General features: G+C 45.9%; 1 protein-coding gene across 2 annotated transcripts in view; it reads right to left on the bottom strand.

The window, feature by feature from the left end:
• The window catches only part of Plin2 (perilipin 2), a 13,948-nt gene extending 7,745 nt beyond the window's left edge, over positions 1-6,203 (bottom strand). Inside the window, exons 1-4 of one of the 2 annotated variants that reach the window (XM_050157386.1) lie at positions 6,097-6,203; positions 4,907-4,964; positions 4,630-4,825; positions 1,175-1,257 (exon numbers count right to left, since the gene is read on the bottom strand). In XM_050157386.1, coding sequence (XP_050013343.1) covers positions 1,175-1,257; positions 4,630-4,825; positions 4,907-4,936 — 309 coding nt within the window. In that variant the 5' untranslated portion in view covers positions 4,937-4,964; positions 6,097-6,203. The remainder of the gene's footprint in view (positions 1-1,174; positions 1,258-4,629; positions 4,826-4,906; positions 4,965-6,096) is intronic. The other variant, XM_050157385.1, reaches the window with a different exon arrangement.
• Between the last annotated feature and the right edge of the window lie 8,726 nt (positions 6,204-14,929).

Raw genomic sequence — 14,929 nt, 5'->3', positions numbered from 1 at the left:
AAACTTTTTTTCTTTTTTTTTGGAGAAAGGGTCTTATTGCACAGCCCTGTTGGCTGAGAACTCGCTATGTAAACCAGACTGGTCTTGAACTCACAGGAATACCCTGCCTCTGCTTAGAGCCCTAGGCCATGCATCACCAAACTAACCAACCCCTCATCAAAATTTAAATGACCCAAATAGAAAAGAATTCCTATCCTTACAATAGCCTCAAGCAACATAAGTGAAAATTTTAGAGACTGTCTTTGTAAAGGCTGTCCACAAAACCCACCGATTTAAATGGTGAAAGACACAGCCCTATTTTCCCCTATCATTTTGTGCAATGCTGTATTCTTTTTTTTTAATATTTTATTTATTTATTTATTATGTATACAATATTCTGTCTGTGTGTATGCCTGCAGGTCGGAAGAGACCTCATTACAGATGGTTGTGAGGTACCACGTGGTTGCCAGGAATTGAACTCAGGACCTTTGGAAGAGCAGGCAATGCTCTTAACCACTGAGCCATCTCTCCAGCCCCATTTTTTTTTAATATTTATTTATTTATTATGTATACAATATTCTGTCTGTGTGTATGCCTGAAGGCCAGAAGAGGGCACCAGACCTCATTACAGATGGTTGTGAGCCATCATGTGGTTGCTAGGAATTGAACTCAGGACCTTTGGAAGAGCAGGCAATAAATACTCTTAACCACTGAGCCATCTCTCCAGCCCCAATGCTGTATTCTTAACCAGAAAGAAAAATTGAGGGCATGATCTGAGCTACAGAATCACGAGGACAGATGAGGCAACCATTTTGCCAACACTGGCTAGTGTCACGTATACTTGTGGTTCCTACCAGCATTGCACAAAGCCAGCCCAGACCTGCGCCCAGCTCTACCCACATCCAGCGCCGTACGGGACCAGTTATTTAAAAGCAGTGGCACAGCGGGAGCCATGTTACAAACTGATAGAGAGCGGCCTAAAAGCATCCTAACCTAAAGCGGCTAGTTCCTCTCTGCTTCTTGGACTTAACCCGGCAGCAGTTCAGGAAGTCAGGGGGCAGCCATTACTCCTTCAAAACTACACCCAGCTCGAGCTTAAGGGCAAGATACTTATGTGTTCGTGGCACACAGAGCCTGGGCTAAAGAGAAGATGAAACACGCCCAGCAGCAAGCCTCAGCGCTGTCCCAAGCTCACCTCAGCAGTAGGCTGATTCAGAATAGGCAGTCTCTCCTCGATCCTGTCTAGCCCCTTGCAGGCGTAGGTATTGGCAACAGCAACTGCAGGAAACAGAAACAGAAAACACAGGGAAATGGTCACTGAAGTATATATAGAACACACGCGACAATACCTTGGGCCTTTATTTGGCTTCAATTTCGCCTTATTACAAAAAAATAGCATGAATGCAGTTTTGTTTTCCTTAAAACCACAGGATCTGCTTCCTGGTTTCTCTCGCTGGGACAGGCGGAAATTACACAGGTTGCTGGCAATGTTCCTCCAGTGACAGGTAAGTAAGGGGCTGTCCAGGAAAAGCAGCTAAGGAGGATGGCCTCAAAGTTAGCAACAGAGTAGGCAAGCTTCCTTTGAACCTTCTGTCAGGAAGTAAAGTAACTGAAAACTCTCAAAACTAGGTTAGTCCCTGTTTATCTCAGTACACAATGATACATTTTGGGATCTCACCAGAGAACAATGGCACCCTGGGTCCCCCTAATAAGGCCCAGATTTCAGTCTAAGCTTCTCTGTTAAAGGTAACAGGCCAAGTATTCATATCAAAGTCTCTTGAGAATTAGCATTGTTGGGAGAGCTTCTCAAAGGATGCTTATAATCTAAGGTGATGTGGAATAATCTTTTTGAACACTGTGAAGTTGTAGCACTCTGATTGGTTTAATAAAAAGCTGAGCAGCCAATAGCTAGGCAAGATTTTCGGGGCAGGGAGGATGCTGGGAAGAAGGCAAAGTCACCAGATACAGAGGACGCAAGAAAGCAGCATGGGCAATACAGAATAAATTAATTAATCAATTAAAAGTAGTAAATTAATAGAAATGTACTCATTTAAGTTATAAGAGCTAGTTAGAAATAAGCATAAGCTATTGGCTGAGCTTTCATACTTAATAAGACGTTTCTATGTCATGATTTGGGAGCTGGCTGACTGGATAGATTAAAATTTGCTACACCAATGCCCTACCTAATTTACCCTTTGAAAACGGATTCAAATCTTTGTCAAAAGCAGTTCATGTTTTTGGAAATATTTGGTGGTGAGAGTATAAAATCACCGATGTAGCCACTTAGTAAAACAGTCCGGTGATTCCTCTAAAATTGAAAAAACAAATCCAATATGTATGGGTGGGTGTTTTGGTTGTGTGTATGTCTGTGCACCAAGTGTACAAGCCTAGTATCTTTGGGAGGCCAAAAACGTCATTGGACCCCCTGAAACTGGAGTTAGAGATAGTTGTGAGCCACCATGTGGGTGCTAGGAATCTCGCCAAGGTTGTCTAGAAGAGCAGCCAGTGCTCTTAACCCTCAGTCCCAATCCCAGCCCCAATTCCTCTAAAATTTAAACAGTTATAGAAGACCCAGCAGCTCTACTCCTAAATACATCCTAGCAAAACTGAAAATATTCTTCCCCAAACTTGTACATGCATATATGTTCCCAGAAGCATCATTCATCACCTTCCCAAAGAGAAGATGGACATCAGCGGATGTCCATCCGCTGATGAACGGATAAACTGTTGGGGCTGGGGAGAGAGCTTGGTGGTAAAGCGCTTATCACAGGAGCTTCAAGACCAGAGTTCAGATCCCCAGAATCCGCCTACACACACAAACACACACTGTGACACAGAAAAAGAGGGAGGCATATTGTCCCGGCGAGTGTTTACGTCAACTTGACACAAGCTAGAGTCATCAGAGAGGAGGGAACCTAATCGAGAAAAAAGGCTATACACACACCTGAAGGGCATTTTCTTAATTAGTGATTGATGGGGGAGAGCCCAGTCCATCGTGGGTGGGGTCACTCCCAAGTTGGTGGTCCTGGGTTTCTATTAGCCAGCCGAGGAAGCCGTGAGACTCAAGCCCGTAAGCAGCACTCCTCCATGGCCTTGGGAGTCAGCTCCTGCCTCCCAGCTCTGGCCCAATTTGAGCTCTCCTGCCTTGGCTTCCCTCAAGGTCAGTGATTCAGGTTGTGTTAGCCAAAGAAACCTTTTCCTCCTCCAGTTGCTTTGGGATTTATGCTGTTTCATAACAGCAACAGTAACCCTAAGACAAATATGTTCTACCCACACAACGTAATTATTACTTAATAAAAAAGAAAAGGGATTAAGTATAGACACAGCATGAACGTCTGCCATGGCTATGCAGTACATGCAACGCTATGTCCCAGACAATTCTTGAAAACCTCTACGCTAAGTGAAAAAAAGCCTGTTGGAGAAGCCCACGTTTCAGAACTCTGTTATACCAGAGGCCAGAAATAATCTTATATAAAAATAGATTACTAGCAACCGAGGGGTACAGAAGGAAGTGGGAACTGACTGCTAATGAAAATGAGCTTGCTCTCATTGTTTACAGTTCTGGGGATGGAACGCAGCGTCTCATAAATGCCAGGAAATTGCCTTACCATTGTGCTACAGTCATTTTTAATTTAAGTGGATTAATTGTTCAGTGTGTTTTCCTTATATCAATAATGTCAGTATTAAAAATACAAAGTTTTGGACCGATGATGTAGCTCAGTGGGTTGAGTGTTCGCCTAGCAAGCACAATGTTCTGTCCCCAGGACTGCATAAACCAGGCAAGTGGGTTTGGGCCTGTGATCCCAGCCATTTGAGAGGCTAAGGCAGGGGGATATCCTTCTTTAAGGACAAAGTTACATAGGGAATTCCAGGCCAGCATGAGCTACAATGTGCAACCTTGCCTGAAAAAGAAAGTTTGGGCAGGCAAGATGGCTCGGTGAGTAGGCTTGCTTGCTGCCAAGCCTGATGATATGAACTGACCAGGGTCATAGTATACACCTACACACAAACGCAGACACACAACCAGACACAAAATAATTTAAAATCTAATAAAAATTTTCTATATGCACATTTGAATGAGAAAGCTAACTCAGTCCACCCACCCCCAGATGATTCCTTTGTAATTTCAATTACTAACACAAAAGCATTTCTGAAATTTACTCTTTCTTTGTTTGTTTTTGTCTGGAGACAAGGTCTCACTATGTAGCTTTGGCTAGCCTGTATTTTGCTAGGTAGAACAGGCTGGCCTTGAACTCAAAAGATCTGCTGGCCTCCACTTTCAGAGTTCTGGGACTAAATGCATACACCACCAAGTGTAGCCTTATTATTTTTTTCTTTTTGAGACAGTGTCTCATACAACCCAGGCAGCCTGGAGTTCACTGTGTAGCCATGGCTGACCTTCAGCTGACACTCCTCCATCTCCTCTCCAAAGCAGTTAGGATGACAGGTATGAGCCACCATGCCTGGCTGGGAAGTTCCTATTAGAGAACGTGGCTACAAAGCGGTCCCTTTGTGACAATGAGGGTCACCAGACAGCTTCCACACAGGTGGATTTGTGTTTCCGGAAGGCCTGCGGGTTTCCTGGTGTTAACTTAGAACTCACCCTACCAATCCCTTGGGCTCAATATTGGCTGGAAAATCTGAACTCACTTTGTGGCTCCAGCTTCTGGATGATGGGCAGCGCACTTGTCACAGCCACCGAGGTCACGGTCTTCACGCCCTTCTCCGCCATCTCACACACAGATCTCAAATATGGATGCTGGTCCTTTGTACTGATATAAGCCGAGGACACCAGCTCATAGGTTGAGCTCACCAAGGGCAAGTTGGCCACCCTGGTCACCACGCTCTGCAACCAGAGAGGAGTGGATATTAAGGACTCAAAACAGAAGAAAGGGGCCAAGAAACGGGTATTTAAAAAAAATCATACCGGTTGTGGATCAATTGCAACTGACGCCATTTTTTCCTCCTGGAGAAAAAAAAGAAACCTGGAGAGAAAAGAAACTGATTTCAGAACACTGGGAAGCGACCCCTTCTCCAACCCAGAAAGGTGCTCAATTCCGGCAGATAAAGTTTCAGTTTCCCAACGGCTAACTCAGCCCTCTGCAGCGCCAACAGCCTGACGCTAGATGAGGCTCCAGAGCAGTTTAAGAACTTTCAACAGGAAAGAGCAGTCATTAGCACGTGTCCTGTCTCTTAACCAGGACACTAGAAACGTCTTTGAAGGGCAACCTCTTCAAAAATGCTAACCAGAAAGGCAAACAATTCGATGTAGAGAAACAGACACGCCGGTTTCTGTGACAGAATCCCAAGAATTAAAGGCGTGCCCTTGATTTACTCAAGTCTCGGTCAGTCTAAAGCCTAGTCTGGTCCTCCCAATTTAACCTCCCTAGTGTTGGAATTAGGTACAGGACACTCCAGCTCACAGCCTCAGGGCTCTCAAACTACCATCCGTATGAAAAAGATTAAAACTAGCAGTGAATGCCTTATGCCGACTGAGCTCAAGAAAGAGCAGCTCCAGGGAATTTAGGAACATCTCAGGAGAGGCGCTAGCTGTAAAATTTAGCTACCCAGTGACCCACACCCACACGAAACTGCCGTTTGTCTGCCCAGCAGCAGAACCTGTCCAGCCACAGTTCAGCCTCTTGCCAAAGGTCCCAGTTCCACAACAATTGCCCTGAAGGTGGAAGCTTCGAGACCAGCATCCATACCTTAGTGCAGCCCGTAAAATAGCACTTTACAACGTTTTCTAAGGGTGGGGTGGTGCTGTGATCCTTGCGCTGAGACAGAGTTCAAGGCCAGCTTGGGCTCTGGAGAGCCGGAGAGCAGACGGCGCTGCCTAGTGAGGCGCTAAAGGATAAACTAGACCATTCCCTCTACGCACCCCCCCCCCCATAAGTACTTCTGTAAGGTGTTTCCCTTTAAACGTTTAAAGGACAAACCCAAGTTGCTCCACCACAGCCCAGACGGAAGTACAAGCAGAAAGTAAACCTCTGAAACAAAAGCGAGAGCTAGCCCGGGACTGCCCGCGCACAACCGCCACCCGCTGCTGCAGTCCCGAGCCCAGAGCAAGCTGAGCGGCGGCCGCCTGGGGGACCTGATGACCGGTGCAGCACCCACCTAACGGCCCGGAGAGCAGAACAAAGAGCAAGTCCGCACGGTCCAGCCCGCAGCACAGCAGGGCAGCCGGGAGCAACCGCTAAAAAGCGCCTGGCTGCCCCGCCCAGGCCTCCGTGACACGTGATAGCCTAGCCACAGGCAGCAGCTGAGCCCGGTTCCAGCTAAAAACAGGCGGGGCTGGGTCGCTGGAGCCGCCCAGCGGGGAGGTGGGAACCCAGGCCAAGCGCGCAAAGCCCCGCCTGAGGTCAGAAGACCCGGGACACGCCCGGGAGAGTGGATTTCAGCCTAGAGCCGGGAGACTAGGGACTTCCCCTGGCAAGGGACTCAAGCCCAGTGCCAGGAAATCCCAGCCCGGTGCTAGGAGACCGGGAACCCTGGGAGCGAGGCCTTCGACTTGGGTCGGGGGGGGGGGGGGGGGGGGGGGGGGGGGGGGGGGGTTGGAAAATGCACACAAATTAAATATCCCTCAAGAAAAGAACGCTTCAAAAATGAAGTCGCGGTTCTAACTTTTACTTTGGGCCAAGAAAGTAACAAAGATCTGTGAAATTCCAACACAATAACGACCTGTAGAGATTTTTGGTTTACTGCTATTTGGATGTAAACAATTCATCAGCGGGATGTGGTTGGTTCACCACTTGGGAAATTGCAGCAGGAGTCAGTTACAAGTCCCATGCCAGATAAACACCCTGTTCTGAACAGAGACAATTTATCAAACGTTTCTAGTTGAAAGGTTAATCTGGATTTTCAAAGACAAAGCTTGGCACTGCTCTCTGTGTTTTCTTCAGCAAGATAACACCAAATCGCCCTGGAGTGATAGCAGCCCAAAATTAAGGAAGACAGCCAACTTGGCCGTGACTCATGAAATGTTTTTGTTTTGTTTTTCTTCGAGAAGGGGTCTCAATCTACAATTCTGGTTGTCCTGGAACTCACTCTGTAGACCAGGCTGGCCTCGAACTCAGAGATCCTCCTGCCTCTGCCTCCCGAAGGGGGGGAGTTAAAGACAGGTGCCACTACTGCCCTGCCCAGTAAGCAATGTTTTTTTTTGTTTGTTTGTTGTCTGTTTGTTGTAGGGGACTTAATAATCAACATCCGAGGCATTTTCACCCCTGTGTAGGATGCACAGGTGTGAACCGGGTTATTGATCTGGAAAGCTGTGCAGCCACCTGAAGTCATAAGGGTTCAGAGAATGTCTTTCCCGGGAAAGGTAGAGATTCACGCCTTTTGACTCCTTGCAAGGGAAACTAGAGGGAACAGGTTTAGAAAGGAAACTCCCTCATGCCCTAGCCGTGCAGTTCCCCTGTCACCAGAGGATGGAGTAAGGGAAGCAGCAACAGCGCTGGATCCCACTAAACAAGGCTTATGGAAGCTGCTTCTGGAGCTGTGGAATTTGAACTCTGGGCAGCCGTCACCTCCACATCAATCACTTAACCAATGTTGCATCATGCAAAAAGCATGCCAGTGTGTCCAAGGGTCCAAACTGGCTCGTTAAAATGTATGTCTGGATCGATCGCCAGCACTGCAAAAGACACCACTGTGTTAACAACAACAACCAAAACGTAAGCCATAAAATGTCTGAAGAAGTCCAAAATGTCAAAGAAGTTCTGAGTGTTTTTTTTTTATAGCTTTTGTTTTGTGTGTGTTTATATGCCACCTTCGTGCAGGTGCCTTCTGAGGCTGGAAGACAACATGGTATCGCTAGGAACTGAAGTAACGGTTGTGAGCTGAAGACTGAGGAGTCTGAGGCAGAGGGATTGCTACAAGTTTGAGACCAGGCTGGACTACATAATGCGTATTAAGCCAACCAGGCTACATAACAAGACCCTGTCCCCGCCACCCCACCCCCAATTCTTCTTCTTCTGATGATGATGATGAAAAAACAGTCAAGTAATTCCTTCCTGCTTGGTGTTACTCTAAGCAGATATCTGGTCTGTCCACTATTGTTCCACCCCATCCCTTATGACTTTTTCTAATCTGACGTCTTTTTTCTGCCCTTTCCCCTACAAAAAAAAAAAAAAAGCCTCTTTTTAAATGTCAAGCCTGTGAGTCACTTCCCCTCTATAAAGTTGTGAAACTTCCAGTCTACTTTCATTTGCCTGTGAGAGACAGGGCCGCAGGGACTCATCAGGAATCAGACTATCCTAATCCACAAAGGGCATCTGTGCCCCCTTCTTTTTCACTTTCACTGATGTGAAATCTGGGAGCCAGTGGCTAAAACAACATGAAGGGGAGGAGCCCATTCAAGGACAGTGAAGCATCCTGGGAAGAGCTTTCTTTTGGGATGGGCAGGTAAAGACCACTTCAGTCAGGATTTGACTGGACAGGGTGTGGATCTCATGTGTCCTCATCTCTATCTTAATCCTTAAACTCCACAGTTTGCTCTGGTCCCTGGACCACATCTTAGCATAGGATTTGTGTCATTCTTTCTCAGTGGGTATTCTAAGACCTTGGACAGAAACCATCGCACACCCCTACCCCAGGGAGGACCTCCTCCTTACTGTGACCGCCTTTGGGATCTAGAACTCAGCAGCCTTGCTTTGAGACTGCACTTGGGTTGCCTTTTTAATACACAGTTTGTTTGTCTGCGTTAAGATTTACTTTCTTTGGTTTATTGAGATAAAGTCTCACTATGTATCTCTGGTTGGCTTGGAATTCCCTATGTAGACCAGGCTGGTCTCAAACTCACAGAGATCTTCCTATTTTTGTTTCCCAAGTGCTGGGATTAAAGGCATGAACTACCATGCTGGCTACATAGTACTCTTTTTAAATTTTTTTTTTTAAGACAGGGTTTCTCTGTAGCTTTTGGAGGCTGTCCTGGAACTTTGCTCTGTAGACCAGGCTGGCCTCGAACTCACAGATATCCATCTGCCTCTGTCTCCCGAGTGCTGGGATTAAAGGCATGCACCACTACCATCTGGTTTAACATTCTTTTTTTGTTTGAAAACAGAAAGTTATTTCCCAGGGCTGGAGAGATGGCTCAGCAGTTAAGCACACTTGCTGCTTTTGCAGAGGACCAGATTTTGGTTCCTTGCATCCATGTCATGTAGCTTACAGCAAAACCACCGGTAACCCCAGCTCCAGGGATCTAATGTCCTCTTCGGGCCTCTGCAGGTATGTGCACTCTGCACCCACATACACATACCCACACGGAAATACACATAAATAAAATAAAAATCTTTAAAGTTAAAAGTTCTTCTCAGCCAGGTAAGGTGCCCTGGAACCCAGCTTGTAGGGTGTGGAGGCAAGAGCATCAGGAGTTCAAAACCATCCTGTCTCAAAAAAAAAAAAAAAAGTTTCTCTTTCTTATAAAGGAATGTCTGTTATTATTATTAGACACAGTAAAGCCCACTTGAGCAGGGGGATCAGGATATAGATGTCAAATTAATTTTTAATTTGAGCAAAGAATTCCTCTTTTACAAGTTTCATTCTATTTCTTAGGTGTGTTGGTTTGGTTGGTTGGTTTTGAAACAGTGTCCCTGACTGGTCTTGAACTCACTGTGTAGCCCAGGCTGACCTTGACCTTGAATCCTCTCTTAACCTTAGGACCACTATGCCTGGGCCTGGCTCTAGCTGTTGCTGTCTTCTTTATCATCGTTGTCATCATCACCTAAGTAGAGCAAATCAATTCATTAAGAAAAAACAAGAGCCCAGCAGTGGTGGCGCTTGCCTTTAATCCCAGCAGAGCCAGAGGCAGGTGGATCTCTATGAGTTTGAGGCTGCCTGGTCTACAGAGCAAAGGCAGCTAAGGTTGTTGCACAGAGAAACCCTGTCTCAGAAACCAAAACAAGGAAGGAAGGAAGGAAGGAAGGAAGGAAGGAAGGAAGGAAGGAAGGAAGGAAGGAAGGAAGGAAGGGAAAGAGAAAGAACGAACAAGAAAGAATTCCCGAGACTAGGGGCAGCTTCAAGCTGCTTTTCTTTTTTTCTCTTGAGACAAAGTCTCACTCTGTAGCCCAGGCTAGCCTTAAATTCACTATAGAGCCCAGGCTGGCCTCAAACTTGCAGTGATCCTGCTGCTTCAGCTTCCTGAGTATTAGGAATACGGCATGAACTATGCCCAGCATAGCTATTTTCACAACACTGGTTCCTACGGTCTGAGGCTTTCTGCCTCCTTCTCCTGACCTACTGAGTCAGGACCTGAGAGGACTGGTAAGACCTCACAACAATGTAGCGCGTGAGTGGCGTGGAATCACTACCACCATTTTTTATGAAGGAACAGCTTCAGGACAGACACCTGATCTGTCACATGGCCAAGCGGCGTCTTGGCCAAGATTAGATGCCAGATGCCAGGTAGATGATCTGAGCTAGTTGCTTAATTAATTTTTGTTTTGGTTCCCTCACCTGTAAAATGTAGATAACAATACTTCCCAATACTTCCTCATCTAGATAAAAATTATTTGACTGTTCCTTTTATTGGTCTTTTCATTTTCTTCTTCTTCTTCTTCTTCTTCTTCTTCTTCTTCTTCTTCTTCTTCTTCTTCTTCTTCTTCTTCTTTTTTTGAGACAGGGCCTCACTGTGTAGCCTAGGCTACTCTCAAATTCATTGTGTTGTATAGGTTGGCCCTCCTGAATGCTGGGATTCGAGGTCTCGTGATCGGGATTTACAGTCACGTTACCGTGCCTGTTGAACTCTGATGTTACAGGTAAGATCAAGGGACTGGTGAGGTGGCTTACTGTGCCAGCAAGAGTACACACCACCGGGGGCTGGAGAGATGGCTCAGAGGTTGAGAGCATTGCCTGCTCTTCCAAAGGTCCTGAGTTCAATTCCCAGCAACCACATGGTGGCTCACAACCATCTGTAAAGAGGTCTGGCGCCCTCTTGTGGCCTTCAGGCATACAGACAGAATATTGTATACCTAATAAATAAATAAATAAATATTTTAAAAAATATTCTAAAAAAAAAAAAAAGAGTACACACCACCTACATAAAAAGCCAGGTATGGCTGCCCAGCACTGAGGGAAGAAGGGGAAAGAGGAGAACCACTGGGGCTTGCTGGGCTCCAGCCTAACTCTAGGTTCGGCGAGAGAGATCCTCTCTCCAAAGAATAAGGTGGGGAGTGACAGAGCAGGGCACCCTGTGGTGTCCTCTGGTCTCTGCACACGGAGGTATGTGCACTTGCACATACATTCATAAGCACATATAACACACATACACACACAAAGTAAAGGCAACGAACGGTGTGAGACAGCACACACCTGTAATCCCAGCCCTGGGCCAGGGGAGACAAGAAGACTACCAGGAGTTCAAGACTAGCCTGAGCTACACATAGTGAGCTCCAGCCAGCCTGGACTACACAGCAAGATACTACTTAAAGGGGTCGCGAGGGTGGGGGCAAGAAGGCTCAAAAGACTGAAGTGTCTGCTGCCAACCTGATGGTTTGAGTGAGGTTTCCCAGAACCCACACGGTAGGAAGAGAGAGAAGTGCTTCTCCTAGCTGTCTTCTGACTTTACAAGCATACCATAGCACCCAGTACCTCCCCCTGCCTCCCAAAAAAAAAACCAAATAAATTAAAAAGGTAAAAAAGTAAGGATGGGGCCAAACATGATGGCGCACAGCTTTAATCTCAGCACTCAGGAGGCACGGGCAGGTGGACTTCTGTGAGTTCAAGGCCAGCCTGGTCTACTTAAAGACTTCAAGGCCTACGGGAGAGAGACCCTGTCTTAGGAAAGAAATCAAAAATAAATAAATAAATAAAGTGGATGATATTTAGACCAAAAAAAGGGGGGACTACAAATGGAGTTGGGGTCCTGGGGGAGTTGTTTTTTATTTTAGGAATCTATTATATGTGTGTATATACATATATGTGTGTGACACACACACATATAAATATATATACTCTGACACTATCAAGCTGTACACTTACCTATGTTTTTTATGTATGTTATGCTAGGGCTCACTGTGTATCCCTGGCTGGCCAGGGGCTAGCTATGTAGACCAGGCAGGCCTCAAACACATAGGGATCTGCCTGCTTCTGCCTCCCAAGTGCTGCAATCAAAGGTGTATGCTACCACACCCGGCCAAAGTTTTGAGAAGTTGAAAGATGAGAGTAATACAGCCTATTTTGAAAGTTTCTGGGAAAGATAAATGAATCAATCAATTGAACAGTTAGAATAACGTCACACACATAGAAATGGGACTGGAATGACTTAGACCTGTGTATGGCCTTATTTTTTGGGAGAGTCTTACTGAGCACTGAAAGGAAGAGCTGAGCTGACAGGAGAGCTTGAAGGAATCACAGGCGTCAGCCACTTCCGGGACACTGCCCAGGCTGCCTTCCTGAGCTATAAAAGCCTACGCAGATGCAGCTGCTGACATCTTGTCTCAGTTTGTAGCAATGCTAATGGTAATAAAAGTGCATTGAAGCCTGTGTCTGAAGTTAGTGTCTACTAAGATTAAGCCATGGCCTCCTTCAGGTCAGACAAAGTGATACTAAGGAGGGGGCGGGCACTGGCTAGCAGGAGGACAGCCCCTCCCCCATCCCGCCGACGTTTCTCCTCCCTCCTGTGTTAACACCAGGTGTTCCAGTTCCACCCTGCCAGAGTCGCCTCTTGCCTCCTTCCAACCCCCTCCTTTGTGCAGCTGGACCTCTCCTGTCTCCTCCCTCTTTGAACAGAGTGTTTCCTCTTTCTAGACTGAGTGTTTCCTCTTTCTAGACTATCTGAGCCCCCTGGCAAATGCTACCGTGGAACATTCAGCTCTCTGCCCTGACTCATGGTCTGTCTGACTCAAGGATATTTACTTTGTTTCTTCTGGGAGGGGGGGGGGCCACTTGGGCTATTTACATTTGCTCCTTTGGGCCTTAGGAAAGATGGAGTTAGAAGAGATCATAGCTAGTGTTCCTTGACGTTATGTTATATCAAAATAACTAAACACAGCTGGGTGGTGGTGGTAGTATTGGTCATTGCATGCCTTTAATTCCAGCACTCTGGAGGCAAAGGCAGGTTGTTGGGGACTGCAGATGCTCAGACTCCAAATCTTCTGTGACCCCTTGCCTATCGGAGTTAACAACTTGTTTTCCTATGCTTGCAGCTGCTCTGGGTATGAGGCCCTTATGAGTAATGATGGCAGGGAGAGGTTTCTGGTAGGCTTGCAGCTGATAAGTCATGAGAGCTAGGGCGTGGCCATTAGTCAAGGAGAGCCCTATATAAGCTGCCCTGGAACACAATAAAATTGACATTCTTGTTTCAAGGATGACCCATGTTTTGTGTGTGTGTGTGTGTGTGTTTCAGCCCCTTGCCCGACTGGAAAACCATCTCATGGTAGACAGCCGGGACTGTATAGCAGGTGAATCTGTAGGCAGACGTTTTTTTGTCAGGACCACTGGTCAGCTCTGTCCTGCTAGCAGCTCCAAAATAACCACACAGAGACTTAATATTAATTATAAAGGCTTGTCCAATAGCTTAGGCTTGCTACTAACTCTTACAACCTAAATTAACCCATATTTCTTACCTAAATTCTACCACGTGGCTCATGACTTATTATCTCATTTTGTTTTCTTTTGTTTTGTTTTTTGTTTTTCGAGACAGGGTTTCTCTCTAGCTTTGGAGCCTGTCCTGGAACTAGCTCTTGTAGATCAGGCTGGCCTCAAACTCACAGAGATCCGCCTGCCTCTGCCTCCTGAGTGCTGGGATTAAAGGCATGTGCCACCACTGCCAGGTGTTACCTCATTTTCTACATGTCCTGCTTCCTCTGCATCTGGCTCAGGACTCCTGAGACTCCACCCTTCCTCTTCCCAGCATCTTTCTAGTCTGGCTTTCTCACCCAAACTCTTTCTGCCTAGCTATAGGTCAGTCATCTCTTTATTAACCAATAAGAGTAATACATATTTACAGTGTACAAAGATTGTTCCACAACATGAATCTCTCTCTGAGTTCAATACCAGCTTGGTATATAGAGTGAGTTCCAGGACTTCCAGGGTTACACAGAGAAACCCTGTCTCAAAAAATTTAAAACAAACGGAGAAGCAGAATAGCTTACATTGTATATAGCTCCATCATGTTCTTCCTGGAAAACTGTCTCAAACCAGACTAGGAACTAGCCAGTCCTGTCACAAAACGGCTCCCTTATGAAAATAGTCCTGTCTTCTTTTCACCTAAACCTAAAAGTAGGTAAGACTACCATCCTCATGGACCAGAGACCAAAAAAAAAAAAAAAAAAAAAAAAAAAAAAAAAAAAAAAAAAAAAGAGTAGTGTAAGAAGTCACGAGGCAGTGACTAGCAGTTTGACTAGTGTCCATTCTGTGTGGATTGCCCAACATGAAGCACAATTTCCTGGAGAACCCAACATTCAACTTTACTAATTGTCTTAGCTACTTCTCTATTGCTGAGATAAAACACCATGACCAAAAGCAGCTTGGGGAGGAAAAGGTGTATTTCATCTTACAGCTGTAGTTCATTATCCTGTGAAGTCAGGGAGGAGCTGATACAGAGGCCATGGAGGCGTGTTGCTTACTGGATTGTTCATGGTGGCTTACTCAGCCTGTTTCCTTATAGTATTCAGAAGCACCAGCTCTGGGATGGCACCACCTACAGTGAGCTGGGCCCTCCTACGTCAATCATTGATCAAGAAAATTCCCCACAGACTTGCCCACAGGCCAATCCAGGAGGAAGAGTTTTGAACTAATTTCACTGGCAGAAGAGATTTCAAGACAGCCTAATATTGACTCTGTCCGTTGGTTTAATAACCACTCCTAGGCAGTTCTTTTTCTTAATTAATTAATTAATTTATTTATTTATTATGTATACAATATTCTGTCTGTCTGTATGCCTGCAGGCCATAAGAGGGCACCAGACCTCATTACAGAAGGTTGTGAGCCACTATGTGGTTGCTGGGAACTG

Source organism: Alexandromys fortis, unplaced genomic scaffold, assembly GCF_014885135.2.
Source record: "Alexandromys fortis isolate MF-2015 unplaced genomic scaffold, M_Fortis_MF-2015_v1.1 scaffold_64, whole genome shotgun sequence".
NCBI lineage: Eukaryota > Metazoa > Chordata > Mammalia > Rodentia > Cricetidae > Alexandromys > Alexandromys fortis.
This window is presented reverse-complemented; position numbering and strand designations above follow the sequence as displayed.